The 18,731-nt window shown below is 34.5% G+C and overlaps 1 protein-coding gene across 38 annotated transcripts in view; it reads left to right on the top strand.

The window, feature by feature from the left end:
- MAP2 (microtubule associated protein 2) overlaps positions 1-17,577 on the top strand; it is a 352,478-nt gene extending 334,901 nt beyond the window's left edge. For 24 of the 38 annotated variants that reach the window (XM_074298861.1, XM_074298858.1, XM_074298859.1 and 21 more), the window contains 4 exons: positions 10,699-10,791; positions 12,541-12,622; positions 13,189-13,301; positions 13,474-17,577. In XM_074298861.1, the coding sequence (XP_074154962.1) occupies positions 10,699-10,791; positions 12,541-12,622; positions 13,189-13,301; positions 13,474-13,689 (504 nt within the window). In that variant the 3' untranslated portion in view covers positions 13,690-17,577. The remainder of the gene's footprint in view (positions 1-10,698; positions 10,792-12,540; positions 12,623-13,188; positions 13,302-13,473) is intronic. The other 14 variants (XM_074298868.1, XM_074298866.1, XM_074298853.1 and 11 more) reach the window with 1 other exon arrangement.
- Positions 17,578-18,731: the final 1,154 nt, after the last annotated feature.

Genomic DNA, 18,731 nt, shown 5'->3' with positions numbered 1-18,731 from the left:
TATAATCAGATACATATATAAACAAGAAAAGTTAGCCATCTATTCTCTAGCAATTAATAGAGATGGAACCATTAAGTTCTCAAAGATGATATAAAAATATTTGGGGAACTTAATGCTGTCCTGAAGTGAAGTGATTCATTTTTTGTCAAAGCTGAATCACACTCATATTTTCTCATATACAAAAGTTTTAACAGTGGACAGACAGAATTAGGCTGATAATAGGTATTTTTCTTACTATATCATATTTTTTCCTCTTGAAAATGGCACCAGTCAATGAAATAACTTTAGTGATTAATGGAATAAATTAAATAGTATAAGATACACAGTGTAATCCTTTAAACTGAAATCATTTTGAGTGAAATTTATCAGAGTAAAAAAATGAAAATATTCTTAGTCTCATACAGGTGTTTTAGATTAATTAATAGAGCCCAAATGATCTTGTAGAGTAGATATGTCTTTGTTAAATTCAATAATTATGAAATCATTCATCTGTAGTCAAGTCATCTCCCAGGCAAAATATGAACAGCTGGATGAAAGGCAATTGTTTCTATAGAGACCCACAGCTTTTAGTCCAACATCTAAAAAAAAAGTTAAACCTGGTTCCATAAGCCAATGGATTTAAGATATCCAGGTAAACAAATTCTGCACACATGTTTATACCATTTTTTTCTTTTATGTTATCTTTTCATGGGAGTCTGTGTTTCTAAAGCACATTCCTAAGTCAGAAAGCAGGAACCTTGGGGGAGGGTTGTTTTTTTGTTTTTGTTTTTTTTTCCCCAAAAACTTAGACTATTTTTGAGATCTAGTTCAAAGAGGTAGAATTTTTTACAAGAAGAAAGCATTGTAATATATAGAAGACAAATGAAATTATAAGTCCATAGAGGCAGCTAGGTGGCATAAGTGAGTAAAGAAATGGGCCTGAACTCAAGAGCACAAATTTAAATCCAGCCTCAGACACTTAATAACTGTCACTCTGAGCAAATTACTTAATCTGTCTGCCTCAATTTCCTCAGCTGAGATGGAGATCACAATAGTACCTACTTCACAGGGTGGATAAAATTAAGATGATTTCTGTTATATCAGTTAGCAATACAGAAGATATATAATATTTATTCCCTTTCCTTTTCTTTGTCATTTTTAGAATTTACTTGTAAAGTAAGCTTTAATATCTGCCTATGATTAGTTGGAAAATTATGCAGTTAAGTCTGTTTATATGCTTGATCTCATAGATACACAGAATTTTAGTGTGGAAAGGAATGACAATGGCCATACAGTAAAACCCATAACTAGGAGGAATCCCAACTATAACATAGAGGATAAATGGTCCTCAGTTTCTGCCAAAGATCTCCAGTGAGAGAGAATCCATTGGTTATTGAAACAGCCAATTCCACTTTTTAATGACTCTAATTCTTTTTCCCAATATCAATCTTAAATGTGCCTCTTGTGACTTCCATCCACTGTACTGTTCAGGGCCAAACAATTACATAGCCAGTCAAAATAAAATAAGCTTATCATGGTTCCCTACTGAATTCCTTCAAATGATCCTGATGTGATATGACATCTATGATTTTCATCATTCTAGTTTTCAGTGATATTCTTTTTAAGCTGTAGTAACCATATTTTTTTAGCTGTTGCCGGACTACAGCAACATACAGAGGGAATTTCATCTCTTTATTCCTTCCTAGAAGATATGACTGACTCATAAAAAGCTTGAAGTATACTACCTATTTAGAGAAATTGTGATTTTATAATACTCTCTACTTCTTATTTTTATGAAATTGAATTTTTGATCCAACTGCATTCTTTACATTTATCCCTATTATACTCTTCTTCTTATTAGATTTGGCCTAATCCTCTAGTCTGGCAAGATCTTTTATTATCTCATACATGATTAATTCCTTCCAACTTTGTGTCACCTTCAGATTTATAACTATGTCATCGATACCTCAATCCAACTCATCAAAAAATATTTAATAGCACAAATTCCTGGGGCTTTCCACTTGAGACCTTCTGCCAGCTTGAAATAACAAATATTCTTTGAGTCTAATCTTTATATCAATTTGAAATATATCTCATTCAATTTCATCTAATTCATGTGCTCCATATTTTCTATGAAAAAACAATTTAGGATAATTCCTGGTATACCTGGGAAATAATGAAAAAAAGAAGTAAAGTCTAAATGAATGAAAGATATAATGTTATGATAGCCTGTTTCTATAACTAGGATGGGACAACTGCAACTCTATATCCAGAACATTGCCATTTGAATAGGACAGAAAAATCAAATACATGCTAGCAACAGAGTTGAAGGCATTAGAGTCACTTCTTCCCTCTCCTGATCAACAAATTTTCTCTTCATTACTTAGATTATTTTAGATTTTGATTATTTTCATGAAATTTTGTGTGGTCTTGTGATTAAAAAGTCACTTTTGGAGTTGAATACTGAATTAATTCCCATTTTCAACACATAGAGGCTTTGTGATCCTAAGTATGTCACTTAAATTCTCCGTGCTTCTGTCAATTTAGACTATAAATTTCAGAAAAGTCATCTTTCTGCTCTGATAGAGATAATTCCCCACAGCAAAAAATCACAGGCTAAGACTAAGTCAAATGAAACTTTTTTCATACTTTATATTTGAGCTGTTGCTCAGAGCACCCAAATTGCTCATTATATCTTTGGGCAACTGCAATGTGAGAAATAAAGGGGCAAGTTCATGTTAATGGCCCTCTGCCAGCAGTACATGGTTAAACTAGCAAAGAAAGAGAGAAAAAGAAGGCATAATTGCTTTGGGCAGATTCCTAACCTTGCAGGTATTATACAGCATGATTATTTCAGTCTTACATTCAGTTTTCGAATAGTCAAACAATTTGCATGGGGATAACACATAAAAATAAAGAATATCTTCATCCCCTATATTATAAAAATAAATCTCAGCACATGTTTTCAAAGAAGTTGTTTTGTTTGGTTTTTCTTGCTATATATAATTGTTATGGAGTACAACTATGCTATAAGAAATTATGAGCTCAATGGTCTTAGAAAAACATGAATAGACGCACAAAATAATGGAGAGTAAAATGAGCAAAATCAAATAAGTGTTGTAAATAGTAACAGAAATATTGTTTTAAGAGCAACTTCGAGTAAATTGATCATTTTGACTATCATAAATACCTAAATTCACTACAAAAGATATCTGAAGTAGGATGCTATCTATATCCAGAAAAAGAATTGATAAATAAAAGTATATATAGAATGATTTTATATACAAACACACACATTCTCTCTCTCTCTCTCTCTCTCTCTCTCTCTCTCTCTCTCTCTTTCTCTCTCTCTCTCTCTCACACACACACACACACACACACACACACACAATTTGTGTCTCTAAGGTAAGGTGTGGGGGAAAAGAAAAAAATAAATTTATATGATAACTTTATTATATATTTAAAAGGAAGAACAAGTTGTGCATAATAGATTTTGATTTTCATGTGGAAATCTTTTTTTATTATACTAATGTTATGGAAATGCTTGTTTTATTCCATAAATTTGAAATAAAATAAATAAAACATTAAAAAGTTTTTTTCAAAATGTTTACTTGTGGAAAAAAAAATAAACAGGGATTTTAGGATTCAGGGAGACTAAAGGAAAAAACCCTAGTAGAAAGATATAACTAAGTACCAGGAGAATAAATCTTCAAATCATTACCTGGTAGATTCCTGAGCAGTCAGAGAACATCCAGTTGTCCTCACTTGGTCAAATTAAAAAGGAAGGCCAAAGGTAACAGAATGAAAAGACTAAAGAATTTAGTTACAGATTTTGAACTTGATTTCCCATGACTTCATAAGTTATTCTCCCTGGAAACATAGTTTAGATTTGCAGATACAGCCATTTCCATATTAAAGCACTAGGTCAAAAATCAGAATTTGATTTAGAATCCTGTCTCAAGTGGCAGCCATAAGCATTTTATGAATTTTTCTTAGTTCTCTTACACATTTGTAGATAAAATCCTCCTCTTCCATTTATATCACTCTCCTCCTGCAGCAAGACTATTTTGAAGAGATTGTTCATCTCTCTGCATGAGCAATTAAATATTAGCCGTATAACAACATCATTTCAACTGAGCTGTCAAAATGGAAACCAAAAAGCAGGTATTTTACAACTTTTCAGAAACTATAGTAAAAGCTGTTGAAAATAGAATTTTGGGAAAATGATACTTAGCTTATGATAACCTCACAAAAGTCCAATTAGACTAGCTTCCCTCGTGTTCCTTCCAAAACAATAACTAAATGAAAAGAAAAGATGTCATTTTTTTAATCCCAAATCACCATTTCTTATAAAAGCACTATGAATCTAAGCTCTTTCTTATTTTCCCATGGGGGAAAAAAACAACAGGAATGTAGGTGAGGGGAAAAAACAAAAACAAAAAACAAAGAATATCCAAATATTTTTTTTAAATGCACAGAATAGAGCATACTGGAAATCCTAAGGGGGAAAAAAAGTTAATAGTTATATGTTGTACTTTATCTATAAAAAATGAATGATTGAATTTCCTAAGGTCTCTAACAGCCCTCATTCTAAAATTCTGTTCTATTCATTACTCTGACCATCATTTCAACCACTACCATAAATGATAGTGACAAAAGTAAAGATTTACATTGGAGGATTGTAAGAAATTCTAATTTGTATAGATTTCTAATTGGTTTATAATTTCCTCCCCCCAAAAAAAATTACTCTAGTACCCAGTTTGTTCACTCATTCATTCATTCATTCAACAAATATTTATTTAGCACATTCTATATTTAGAATCTTAGTCAGGGAAATATTTCCATACCTAGACACTAACACCACAAATGAGTACATGATAAATACTATTAAAATATCACAAGATATTACAGAAGTTTAAAGGAAATGAAGTTTTTTCTTACTTAAGTAATTGAAAAGGGAAAATTAAGATATATTTAGGCTGAGTTTTTTTAGAATGAATGGGTAAGCTCTTTAAAGGATGAGGTGGGGAAAGAAAACACTCCAGATGGAGGGAAATGGCATGAGCAAAAATTGGGAAGGTGGGAAAGTTTCAGATATACTGAAAAAACAGAGAGTGTTCCTGTTTGATTCGTGCATTAAGGATACAAACCAGAGAAAGTAAATTAGGCCCAGATAGTAGAAAGATTTTAATATCAAGCCAAGGATTTTTGGTTTTGTTCACGAGGAAAAAGGAAGCAATTGAAGTTTTTTTAAGAGTTGAGAAGCAACTTTATGGGACACAATGGTATAGGAGATTTGGATCTGTAGTCAAAGGACTTGATTTTGAGCTTTTTCTCACCTCCCTATATACTTCAAAAAAAAGCCGTATCACTTGTCTGAAACTCAGTTTCTTGTTACTTAAAAAGAAACAGACTAGATTATCAATGATCTAAATTCAATGATCCTATGATTAGGGAATTTATTATTGATTACCAGACTGTAGTCACTCTAGAAGACATTGAAGCTGATGGCTTCATGCAATTCTCATTTAAATATAATTTATGCACAATCAAAAGACATCACCATACCATTTTTTAAAAATTATCCAGTTTTGTGATGAAATGTCTTTTATTCTCTAGTCTTTCCTTTCACCAGAAAACACAAAGAATAAAAGGTAACAATAAGAACAATAATAGCCAACATTTTTATATAAAGCCTTCAGATTTGTGTCATTTTATCCTAACAACAAATATGAGACATAAAGACTCAATCAATTGTTGATGTTTTTCTGTCTTCATTTCTGCATTTCTGATTTCTGCCTTCTATCAGAACTTAGATGAAATGTCACTTTGTGACAATTTCTGTGACTCATCTCTGCTCAGATTTACCCAAAGCACTGTGAATCCCTTCTCCTTCCTCTTCCTGTCAAAAATAATACTTGACTCTGTGTTACACTAATTTGTGTAATCTCTCACTCCAATAAGATCTCTGAGAATAGAGGTTAGGCCATGTCTTATTCTTATAATTCCAGAATTTAGCACAATGCTTCACCATAATTCATAAATGTCATCCCCTCCCAGGCTGGATCTTTTTTGTTTTTCTGTGACTAGTAAAAGAAGGAATTTTCCACTTTGTTTCTTACCTAGTCTTGAATTACTGAATGGTCAATTAAACTGAGACTAGGAAAGACCTTAGCTGATAAAGGTCAAGGTCTCCCATTCTATCCAGGGACATCTCCAGTAGTTCTGATCTATATCTGATCACTGCACCCAGATGGCTCTGGAAGAGGAAAATGAAGTTAGTGACTTTAAAGGACCTTGCTTCACTTAAATACAGTGCATTCATATATAGGGAGGTATCACCTCCCTGGTGTTATGGTACTCTTCAAGAATAAAAAACAAATAACAAATGTCCATTGAATTGAAATAGTTGACATATACATTAAAACTGTTTTGCCATTATCTGTAGGAATAGGACACTGTGGGTACTAGGGAAGGAGAGTTGACTCTTGGGCAAATCTCTTATTCCCAGTGAGTCACAGTTTTCTCAGCTATAAAATGAGGAGATTGGAAATGAGGGCTTCAAAATTCCTTTCTAGTTCTAGAACTCTTTTTCTATGTTCCTATGAATGCTCCATTTCCTATCTCTCATTCACAAATCTCAGAGAGTCAGTTTCTCTGTCACACAAAGGTCTACTATATTTTCTAGCCTGCTATTTCAACATCTACATTTGAAAGATTTGTTCAGACTGTTTTTTCCCTTAAGATGTATTCCACAAAACATGAGGACAATTGACATCTAAGTGCCTGAGAAACTACTTTCTATTTAGAGACTGGAGAATAAGAACTGACAGTTCTTATCAGAAAATTGCTCTGTGATATGACCTTACCATCCTCAACAAGCATTTTTTCCTGCTTTTTGAAATGACTACATCGAGTGGCAGAATATGCTGTTAACTGAGCCTTGGGAAGTCTGTAGTGCTGAAGAGCCAGACATTTCCTCCAGCAAAGCTGGGAGAATTCCACAGTAATCAGCTGAATAGGAAAAGTTATTAGACTGAAACTTGTCCTGCATGGAAATACCACCAACAAACTCTCTTCCAGTACATAGAGAGACTGATAAGTACCCTATAAATACTGTTATTACTCAGTTCTACACATGCAGCATCTAAAGTGCTAAACACAATGTCAACAAAAAAAATAAATAAATAAACACACACCATGATATTACAGCCTTAATAGAACATACATTGACAAAACTATCATCACCTTTAAGTTCTTAAGAGCTTATATTCAGTATTACAGTTGCTACAGAGGGAAAACAATAAAACCTGTAAATTGAAGCAAATAGAGGATTAATAAAGATACTTCCATAAGATAATATCTTATTGCATATGGATAAATAATTTATATTTATATATATTTAATGTTTTATTATAAAATATACATTTATATTTAATCATTACCTATTAATGATTTCAGGATCTCATAGAGCCCCCTCCCATTCAGTAGCTGGTTCTTTGGATTACAAAAAGCAAATTATGTACAATCAACATTTAAAGCGTTAATATTTAGTAAGCAAATAGTAATATTATCTTTATAAAAAATGGCTTTTTACTGAATTAATCACTTCCTATTATCTCTGATTGTGTTTCCTTAGTGAACAAGTCAATTACAGGCAAAGATCTTTGAAGGGTCCATTAAGCCCCAATCTGCTCCTAAATGCAATTAGAAGAATTCAGATATCTATTTCATATCCAATCTAATGAGGCCCCTGGAGATTCCATCTGAATGGAGCATTTTTAGCAAAACAAATAGCATGCTTCTTTTTCTGAAAATAGTTTATCATGAAAGTTGAAATATAATGGTACTCATTAATTCAAATCCATGCAACTATCAAGAGTTAATACTATATCTTTCTTAGAGAGCCAGGTTTAGTGTTGAATTTGGACTCTTCTTGTGATCCCTTTTTTAAAATGGGTTGTTTATTATATGCCCTATACTCAAATTTAGTCATCATGCCTTCTGAAGTCCCATTTTAAAATTAGGCCCTTTCTTGGAGTCACTGAAGAGAGGTGTTTGTGATATATCCCTGCAGGGGACAGACCAGCTGGGCAGTACTAATCCAGTTCAGTCAATTTTATCTTATATTTTCATTTCTTTTTATCTCCTCTGTTGTGACATCAGTCTTAAAGATTAATGGAAGTCTGGGGTATGTATTTGTTTGTGCTTGTTTCTCAAGAAGGTAGAAAACAGTTGCTCCTAAGCATTTTCAATTTTTGTGACATTTGGATTGTTCCTCAGTAGCAGTGGTAAGGTATGAAGAGCATCTGAGATCAGGAGATCATTAAGCTTCTGTTTTTATTTTAAGCCACATTTTCCAAGAAACAACTAAGGCCCAAGAATGAGTAATAAAAAGGGTCAAAGTTGGTACCTTCATGTAGATTGGGGGTTCATGGTGAGTTTCAACAACATGGTTTATTGAGAGCTCCCTAGATGTACCTTAATTGCGTGCTATTTTATTAGATCTTCCAATAGTACTCATGGGGCAGCTAGATGGGTATAGTGAATAGAGGACCAGCCCTGGAGTTAGAGGGACCTGAGTTCAAATTCAGCCTCAGACACTTAACAATTACTAGCTGTGTGACCCTGCACACATTATTTAACCCCAATTGCCTCAAAAAATAAATGAATGAATTTACAAATAAATAGTGCTCAATAGTGAGACACAGATTACAAAGAACTTTCCATTTTCATATCAATAATTGCCTGGGCTTCTAAACAATTATGCCTGTAGAAATTTTAAAATTGATCCTATCCCCCATTTGAAAGGCAGGGAATGAAGTTCACTAAAGAATGGAAACCAAAAAGGTAAGCTAGAGCAATTGATAACAGTGATCCAGCTTTCTGACTTTCTCACAGTTTTAAAGGGTAAAATGAGTTCTAAGTCCAATATCTCTTCAACAAAATGAGAGAGTGAGGAGTAAATCACATTCTACTTGTTGCTGTTTAATAAAACCTGGGAGGCTGAGAAAGGGGGAAAGGAATGGATGTAGAATATTTAGTCTTTCTCTTCTTTCTCTTTCTTGTTGTTAAGTAACTTAATGCTCAAGAAGAGAATGGAAATGGTTTCCATGATTACTATAAAGGGCATTGAAATAATGCTAGTTTGATAAAGTTAATTACTGTCCACTTACCTGTCCAGTGGAAATCAGTGGGGGAAAAGGATATTTTGAGAGGAAGAATTTTGCTTTACTCCATCATTCATATATATATATATATATATATATATATATATATATATATATATATATATATATATATATGCCTGTATTTTTCTAGGTAAGCAGTTCTTTTTAATAGGTGACAGTAGTGTATACATAATAATCTTTGGGTTTCCTGATCTTGGATTATTTTTAACCATTTTTGCACATCTTTGGTCCTAATCTTTTGGCTCAGGTTTGATCATACTAACTCTCTCTAAAGAGAACATCACTGCTAGGATGGAATCCTGCCTCCAATCTTTCCCCTTTATTAATTATTATAGTAATAATAATGCTAGTAGTGGAAGTCAGCTAGTTACTCAGTGGATAGAGCTCTGGATCTAGAGTTGGGAAGACCTGAATGAAATCTAGCCTCAGTCATTTATTTATTAATTGTATCATACTAGGCAAATCACTTAGGCTCTATTTGCTTTTTATTCACAAATCAGTCAGTATCTTTGCCAAGAAAACCCAATGGACATGATTGACATGCTATAGTCTACCAGGTCAACCAAAGAGTTAAACACAACTTAACAACTGAATAATAATAAGTAGTAGTAGTAGCAATAGCTTATAGTTTGTATAGCACCTATAAAGCACGTTATTCTTGATCACATTAACCCTAAAAAGAGGATAAAGAAAATAGTATAAATATTATTATTTCCATCTTACTGAGATGTAAAGAAATGAAACTTACTGAAAGAAGGTAAGACAGCTTCCACAGGCTTAGTAGTTGATAAATCTGCAATTCCAGGACTCATGCTGTGAAATTCAGTTCTCTTTTAACATATTCACTCTCTTTTTCAAAGTTTATCTAGTGTTCCTAAAAGGTAACCAACCATTCTTCATTGAAGAGGAGATCGATAACTCTAAGCAATAAAGAAAATCAATCAGAGGGAATCCTAAGGTGAAGCAAAGATGGGTTTCTTGCACAACAAAATGATTAGCAGAGAAGTCAAGTCTTCAAGTGATCTGTTAAGAACAAAGAAGAAGAAATCTGCCATAGTCATTGAAGGTTTAGAATGAACTGGATTATTGAGGTTTCTAGAATGAGGACCAGAATCCCTGACTTAGCATTAGATTTCATCTAAAATATTGGATATCTCTCTTTCACTAGAACAGAAGTGATATGTTAGGATGTGAAAGTATAAATCCAAAGGTCAGACACTAAATGTCTTCAGCTCTTCTAAGTCCAAGAAATAGGCTTGCTTTGACTTCCCTAGATAATATTCATCATAGCCTTTGCCTTCTAGAGTTTACAGTTAAGTGACAACATTGATGTTTTTAAATTCTAGTGAGTGATAGAAAATATTGGGATTCTTCATGAATTTGTCAAATTAATATTGAGGCAGATTCATATTCATCCTTCATAAAACTGGCTCACCACACATGGAAAAGAAGGATCTTTCTGGTTTCCTGCTCCCCTGCTCCCCAGAATGAAAAACATTTGCAGTAAGCTCCCTCCAATTCCTTTTAGGTTAGGATTTTAAACAAGAAGATGGATTTTAGCGAGGTTCAATCCAGATGTGGTTCCAAGGATAACATCAAACATTCTGCAGGGGGAGGAAATGTAAGTAGAAGCTGCTACTTGAAGGGTGTCCTTGACTGTGAGTGAGCAACCTGAAGAGTCAGCCCTCTGTCGCATTTCCCATCTTGCTCCTTCCCAAGCATTTTTTCTCCTCACTACTGTTTAATGTGTCAGCCTGGTCTAGTGGTATGTCAACCCTGTCTGTGAGAAATAGGCTTCCTATCCTTCCCTTATGAGTCCTCCAGCAAATTAAACTGCATAAGATATATCTTTGAAGCTAGGAGGATAGCAGATTCATTTACTTTATCATTTTGATTCACTGGTCTTTGCCTAATGCTCTCTTCCTCTTCTAGTGAAAATACAATATCAACTAGCTGAACCACGTGTTCCAATTATTCCATTGAAATTATGGCAGTTCAACTTGCACAGGAGATAGAAGCTAAGATTTTTATAGGTATTCAAAGCAGTTAGTCACCTCCGTTATTCACTTGGAATATTGCAGAAGTGATCAAGTAAATTCTATGCATAATTCAAAATAAAATAGTGGAAATTCCATTGTTTCTTAAGAGTTTATGCTTCTCTCCTTCACTAGAACAGAAGTAATAAGGTAGGACATGAAAGTATAAATCCAAAGGTCAGACATTAAATGTCTCCAGTTCACAACTGATATGGTCTACAGTCAGAAAACAAGGCAGCTTCTTTCTGGGGGTAGGAAGAAACTTCAATCCCGTCTATTCTGTATATTTCAGCATACAGATTTCCTCTTGGTTGAATATCCCTACAGCAAATGGCAAGTGATCAGAGCCAGATGTTCAAGTTTTTCCTAGCTATGGGTCATTCACCACTCAAATGAACATAAGGAAAGGGGAGGGAAGCAACCAAATAGCATTCCCACCCTAGCAGCTGGTTCCTGAAACTATCACTTTTTGGAGAATAATTGCTGTGGGATCAATATATTGCTCACTGTTGAGCTTAATGAAAGGGGTTGGATGGGTTAAATGCTGGGTGCCAGAGACTGATACTCATGGCTCCTTTTTCCTTTCCTTCTTCGGACACTGATAAGGATTGTGTAGTCAGTCTAAATGCTTCATGCTATTATAAAAGAATTTTAGGAAGACAGGATTAACTCAACCAGCTGCTCCTATCCTCCATTGTAAGGGCAGTAGATGAAAATGTCTAAGCAGCAAGGTTTGAATTGAAAGTCTGAATGATCTGAAAACAGGTGGAAAAATTTCCACCCTCCAAGAATTGAGCAGAGAAACACTCAAAAACAAATAGGAAAAAGAATTGAGCACTGCCATGATGCTATTACAAGGTGCTTCAGGGAAGTTCCACTGACCAAGGTGTGATCACTTATTATTTTGGAAAAGCCTGTTTGTAATACTCTACTTATAGCTGATATCTTCTGGTCACAATTGATACTTTTTTAATCTTCAAAGCATTTTCCAATATTAACCACTTCATCTTCTTCTGCTTCCTCTGGGTGTTTGCTTATAAGAGGTTTTAACATGATGATCTTTAATGCTTTGATTGGATGAAAGTTTATATTATTAATTCAGTTGTTTCTGTTTCTTGTGGTGTGTCCTGTTTCTACTAATAAAATCTTCTGTTCCAGGACTTTTACACTTGGGTCCTTCCTTCTTATCCAAATGTATTCAAGCATGCGTGTGTGTGTGTGTGTGTGTGTGTGTGTGTGTGCACGCACGTATGCACGCGTGCTTTTCAGGATGGGCTTGAACATCAGTTTGTGTGCATAAGCCATCTAAAATATATCTTATGTGATTTATGCAGATACAAATTGTTACCAAGAAGATTGACCTAAGTCATGTGACATCCAAATGTGGTTCCCTAAAGAACATCCGTCATAGGCCAGGTAACAATAAAAAACAGTTTAAGAATGGAAATAATTATCTTAGAGGGATCATGCTCATTTTAACTTTCTAACAAATACTGTATTTGTGAAATTTCTCCAACTGGTTACATGCAAATTCAATATATTAAAGCCAATAGCACCCTGATTATTCAGAATAGAAATGAAGAAAAGGGGAAACACTGGAGATTAAATATTAAACTATATAGCATAAAAATTAAACTGTATAGCATGTCAATACTTCCCTTTGAGATATTTTTAATACTGTTATCTAAGTAGTCAAAAGGCAAAAAGACTTCGGTGACATTCTAAAGATTCCTTATACAACTTCTATCATAAAGACCATAATAATCACAAATTTAGAGCTGTAAGGGGACTGCTAGTATAAAACCATCGTTTACAGATTTGTTTTTAAAAGCTAAGGTCATTGAAGTTAAATGACATGCCATCCTGTGATTTGGTTTTGTCTATCCCATTCTAATTTTTAAAAACTTGTTACCTATTCTCTCACAAGAGTAAAAACCAAAGCAAATTCATCCTTGCATATAAAATCTTTCTGTCTCATACAGGCGGTGGCCGTGTGAAAATTGAAAGCGTGAAGCTGGATTTCAAAGAAAAGGCACAAGCTAAAGTGGGTTCACTTGACAATGCCCACCATATACCTGGAGGTGGTAATGTCAAGGTATGGGACTTTTTACAAGCCAAATTATCCGCAAATGAAAGAATTGGGAAATTAGGAGTGGGGCTATGCCAGCATGTATAGGTGATCTGAAAATCAGATCCATAGACTAAAAGACTCCCTACTCCCATTTATGATGACTGAATCACTAATAAATATTTTTTGTCCTGAACAGATTGACAGCCAAAAATTGAACTTCAGAGAACATGCTAAGGCTCGCGTAGACCATGGTGCTGAGATCATCACACAATCTCCGGGCAGATCCAGTGTGGCTTCACCTCGGCGACTCAGCAATGTCTCCTCATCTGGAAGCATCAACCTGCTCGAATCCCCCCAGCTTGCCACTTTGGCTGAAGATGTCACTGCTGCCCTTGCTAAGCAGGGCTTATGAATCTGTATCATTTAACACTGAATGAAGTAATGCTATTTAATCATGAGTTCTTGGCAGGAGCGGGCTCAGAGCAGGTGTTATATTCAATCCTTACAAATTCTAAAATAAATCTTATCCCAAGATTGTGGTAACCAATTATGATAAAAATAATTCCCCAAATTTAAATACGTGCAGAAATTGACCTGATTTTCCTTTGCAGCAAGAAGACTCATTGGCTTTATATGAGTTCAATTGCAATATATTCCATTGGATGATTCTTGTTGCTCTGCTCTGTCTTGCATGGAGTATTATGATAAAAATGCATTTTTACCTTTCATGTGCCTGAAGGCCATCCACTATTTTCTGAAGAGCCTCGTTAATATCCAAGCTGCTCATTTCACTGGTCTGTTTATGGGCAACAAGGTTGTCCTTTTGTAACTTATTACAGATTAAATTAAACTGAGTCTGGTTACAAGATGAGAAGAACATATAAGAAAAAAAAAAAAAAAAACAAGTTTAAAAAAAGTGTTATTTTGTATAAATGGGAAGAAAGATTCAATTAAGTTATTAACATTTGGGGCCTGGATAATTAAATCAGTGTATAGGTGATTTTGGTAAATTATTTAACTAATTAAAAAAGTAGTTGAAGAACACTTGAACTGTATTTTTGAGGAAGTGATGTAAAAGAGCAGCTATTAGTCATGGAGCACTTCCACAACTATGGACTTGTGTCTGATTAGGATGTCAGTTAATTGGCTAGATTTGTGTCCACACTACAAGTTTCACATCCTTTCCATCTGTTTGATACAGTATTATAGATATACATATATATATACATATATATATATTTCTCTGTGGCCATTTGTGATACTCCCTCATATACTTGAATATTATACTTTATTATTCACAGTATCTGTGTCTCTTGCACCCTTTGGTGTTGAAATTTTAGGTATGTGAAAGTAGATGTTAGCAGGGTTTTTTCCCTATTAAAAAAAAACACACAAAACATTTAAAAAGAGAAAAACTGTTAGCATGAAATTGCTTTCTGTAACAATTAAAAGCCGTGCCCCTGTTATAGTGCCAGATACAAGTCTCTTCTGTAATGCTAGAATTTTTATTTTCCTTTTTTTGTTTCTCTTCACCAACATAGAGTTTTCTGGGAAGGTCTGGATATATGTAAAAGAATTGAAAAACTGTTGGTTTGAGATTCTGGGATTTTTTAAATTGAGAAGTAATTTGGGTTTTAGTCCCATAATTACAAAATGATGGCCTCTTTTATTTATTTACTTTTTTTTTTCATTTGCTAAAGTTGAATCCAGGAGAGTGAATTTGAGAAATTCCTCTCCTCAGGATATCATCTCCTTGCTAAATTAGATATACTATCAGAGGTGGCCACCCATTGAAATAGAACATTTGTCCATATACCAAAAAGGCAAAGATGCTTTCAATTAGAAGAATCTTTTTTTTTAAGTGTACATAGAAGCAAAAAGTGGAGATCCAGTGTCCAATTTGATGGAATTATCCTTCAGGACTCTGTATAACACTGAATCAACTTTTCGCTAAAAAATACTACAGCTTAGGATGATTTCTCAAGTAAGAGAGCAGTTCTAATATTTTCTACAGTGAGCTTATCTAGAAATCAGGAAAGAACTCATTTAAATCATAAACTTTTGATTTTTAAGCTCATTGACAAACATTTTCCATGGTCCATTTCTGAGCTGTCCCTAAATAGGGCCAGAGAGGTTGATATGTTTATGGAATCTCTTTGCTATTTTAAGTGTTCTTAAGATCCCTCATTTTAATGACTGAGCTAAAAGAATGTGCAAGTTAGATAGTGAAGTTTATTGTTTCTTTTGAGCTAAATCAGTTCCATCACTTGAGAGTGATAGTAGAGGGAGAGAATGAGTGTGGACTTCAGCAACATTTTAGTGTGGATCATCTAACAAAAATCCAAAGGGTGAAGAGACAGAGAGCTACATGGATAGTGTAATGACCCATCTGATATTGTCATTAATGTGAATTCCCCAAGGAAAAAACCCTAGAAATAGAGAGAATCCCTCCTTTATTAGTTTTCAACAGAGCTTTTATATACTTCCAATCCTGTCTAACACTGTCTATCAGTCAGTTGTTTGATGCAAATGTTGTAAATTTAGAAACTGAGTGGGACAATTGGGTTTCTAATTTCTGCCTTGTAATTGCTAAGTAGAGTTTGCTTAAACTAACCCTGGCATTTACACAGAAATATTTCCTGGTGTAGAGCATCAAAGTCCTTAATGTTACACAAGCAGGAAAACCAGTAGTGTGGAACACTTTGCTCTGACTCTGTACCACCAAGTGCAAAAGAAGTTGCCAGTATTTTTTACACCTTTTGATAGTGTTAGCTAGCAACTAAGGTACTATGGAACATCCATTTGACAGAAATTGAATACCATCTGGTCAGGATAGCATTTAACCTGTGACTCAAGTATTTTTTAGATTTAAATTACAAACACACTCCAAAAACAAACAAAAACAACTCAGGATGGTTAAGTTTAGTTACCTGCATCTAAAAGTCCAGAGTTAGTTTAGTGGAAGACATTTGAGTCATTTCTTGTCCAGTCCTAGCATGTTTTTCAGAACAAGTAAATTGCCTTGCTCAGAAGGAATCATGAGTCTTTGTAAAAACCAACCAAAAGAAACACATTTTGCTGACTCAAGGGAAACACACAGGTTACGTTACAGGGCTCTTGAAGCCCCTTTAAAAAAGCCAAGCCTTTTCTTCACTCTCAAGAACACTATTCAACATAAGCTTTGCAAACACAATACTAACAAGGAATACAATGCATCTGGTGGTCTAGAAGTCAGCTCAAAAAAGCTCCTGATTCTAGATCTTCTATATGCAGTTTTACTCTGGCTTTGGCTAGTGAGAATCAGTCTCACTGTAACTTTAAGTAATCCAGATCCATGAAGAGTTATAAGGCCAATGTTCACAAAAGAACCAACTCTCTCTCTGGAATCACCTGCAACTGAGAAACATTTAATTTACAATGATCCAGATTTATGAAGAGTTTTAAAGGCCATGTTCACTTGAACCAACTCTCTCTGGATTCACCTGCAGTGTTAGCAGGATGATGGGCTCCAGTCCCATCCACAGCAAAAGTCCTGTATAGCAAGCACCAGTTAGCAAGGATGTGAAAAGGACTGGACAGGAAAAATTGAAGGAAGTTAGGAAAATGCAAAGGCAGTCAGTCTACTGATACCTATGATAGACTTTATATTTTTTCCTACTAGGTATACAGGAAATGGTATATTAAGAACCAAATAATATTACATTAGTATTAATGTAGTGATATTCCTCATAATTGATTCCAACACAACTGGAAATATAAACTTTTTTTCTATCTTTCATATCAGAAGAAAGAGAAAATGGAATAATTAGCCTTTAAGTGACAGAAAAAAAGATTTCTGCTTGAAGGTAAATCCATAATGTTGGAGACAGATTCCATATATTCCTTCAAAAAATGGATATTTCAGTTTAATTCCATGTTGTGTTAAAATTATACAGACAGGATTCTAGCCTAGGTGAGTAGCTGGAACAATTCCCTCTACAACAAAGCTGCCTATTTCAGACTCAAAAAAAAAAAAAAAAAAAAAAAAAAAAAGCTTAATCATAACAATTCACTTCACTTTAGCAAAGAGGAAAAAAAAATGAGCAAAAATGCACACACAGTGTGCCCGGATTCCAAGTGTTAAAACATACCTTACAAATCTATGGGGTTTTTTTTTCTGAGAATTCTAGAGCCTGTTACCATAGAGAGGCATTTCTTCAGTGGCTGGTGGTAGTTAGTTCATGTTTTTTCAATCAGATTTGCAATTGTATTTGTTGCTGAATAGTGATTGTTTTGCAAAATAAAATTGCTTGTCATCTAACTACCTATCTCATGAGACTTCTTCTACCAACATTTGAGTGTGTGTGTATGTGTGTTTATACTTATGTATGTGTTTCATTTTACACTTGTTCAAAGGACAAGAAGAGTATTAGGAGCAACAAGTTTATCTTATGTTCTTTGTTTCTGTTCTCCCCTTTACCCCGGGCTGGAGGTGCAGCCCACAACCCCACCCCCATCCCCCATGTAGCTGAACTACATTGAAATGTAATTAGGAAATGTTTAACTAAGTAAATAAAAAATATAATACAACATAGACATTGTTAATTTGTGGTTTTCTAAGTCAATATGCTGCCCCCAGGAACACATTTCTGTTTAAGTTTTATATTGTTGCTTTGAACCATACCCAAGCTCCTCTAGATAACAGTAAATAAGGCCCAACAAGTGTCTTCACCCTAACCCTCCCATTCCTGTTGATGGGATGCCTCAACAATCCATAGGATTGTCTCTACAGGACAAACTTCCTGCCTTTCTCTCATCCACCCAATAGCAGTGTGTCCCTCAATGCCTCATCTACCATGGACCAAAGTTTCACTAATAAGTTATAACCTCCTAATGAATGGACTAATGGAAAATGATAAAGGGCAACAAGCTAAATAATGAATGCATTATAACCATGGCTCCCAGAGCCACAGCACTTACTATACAATACTTTCATTAATTCTGTAGTAGAAATGTCAAAAGGCTATAGATTTAGAGTTGAAAGGAAATTTAGAAAGTTGCTTCAAACTGTTCATTTTGTGACCATGAGGAAATGAACATAGTATCCATTTTGACTTTCCAGGAGTTCCTAAGCTAGTTTTCAGAACATCAAATCCCACCTTGAAGGCTGTAATCTAGGGCCTTGTTCAGTCATGCCCAACACCCATTTCTCAAACCATTTAAAGTTGTCCTAGTAAAGATAGTAGTTTGCTATTTCCTTCTCAAGCTCACTTTACAGGTGAGAAAATTGAGACAAATAGGGTTAAGTGACTTGCCCAGGGTCACACAGCTAGGAAATGTCTGAGACAAGATTTGACACCAATTCTTCCTGATTATAGGGCTGGCACTCTATCTACTGCACCATCACAGAGGGAGAGAATATGATATAATGGGGAAAGAACCTGACTTGGAATCAGAAAAGGTCTGAATTCAAGG

Source organism: Sminthopsis crassicaudata, chromosome 3 (assembly GCF_048593235.1).
Source record: "Sminthopsis crassicaudata isolate SCR6 chromosome 3, ASM4859323v1, whole genome shotgun sequence".
NCBI lineage: Eukaryota > Metazoa > Chordata > Mammalia > Dasyuromorphia > Dasyuridae > Sminthopsis > Sminthopsis crassicaudata.
The sequence above is the reverse complement of the archived record's forward strand: the minus strand, read 5'-3'. Positions and strand labels throughout refer to the sequence as shown.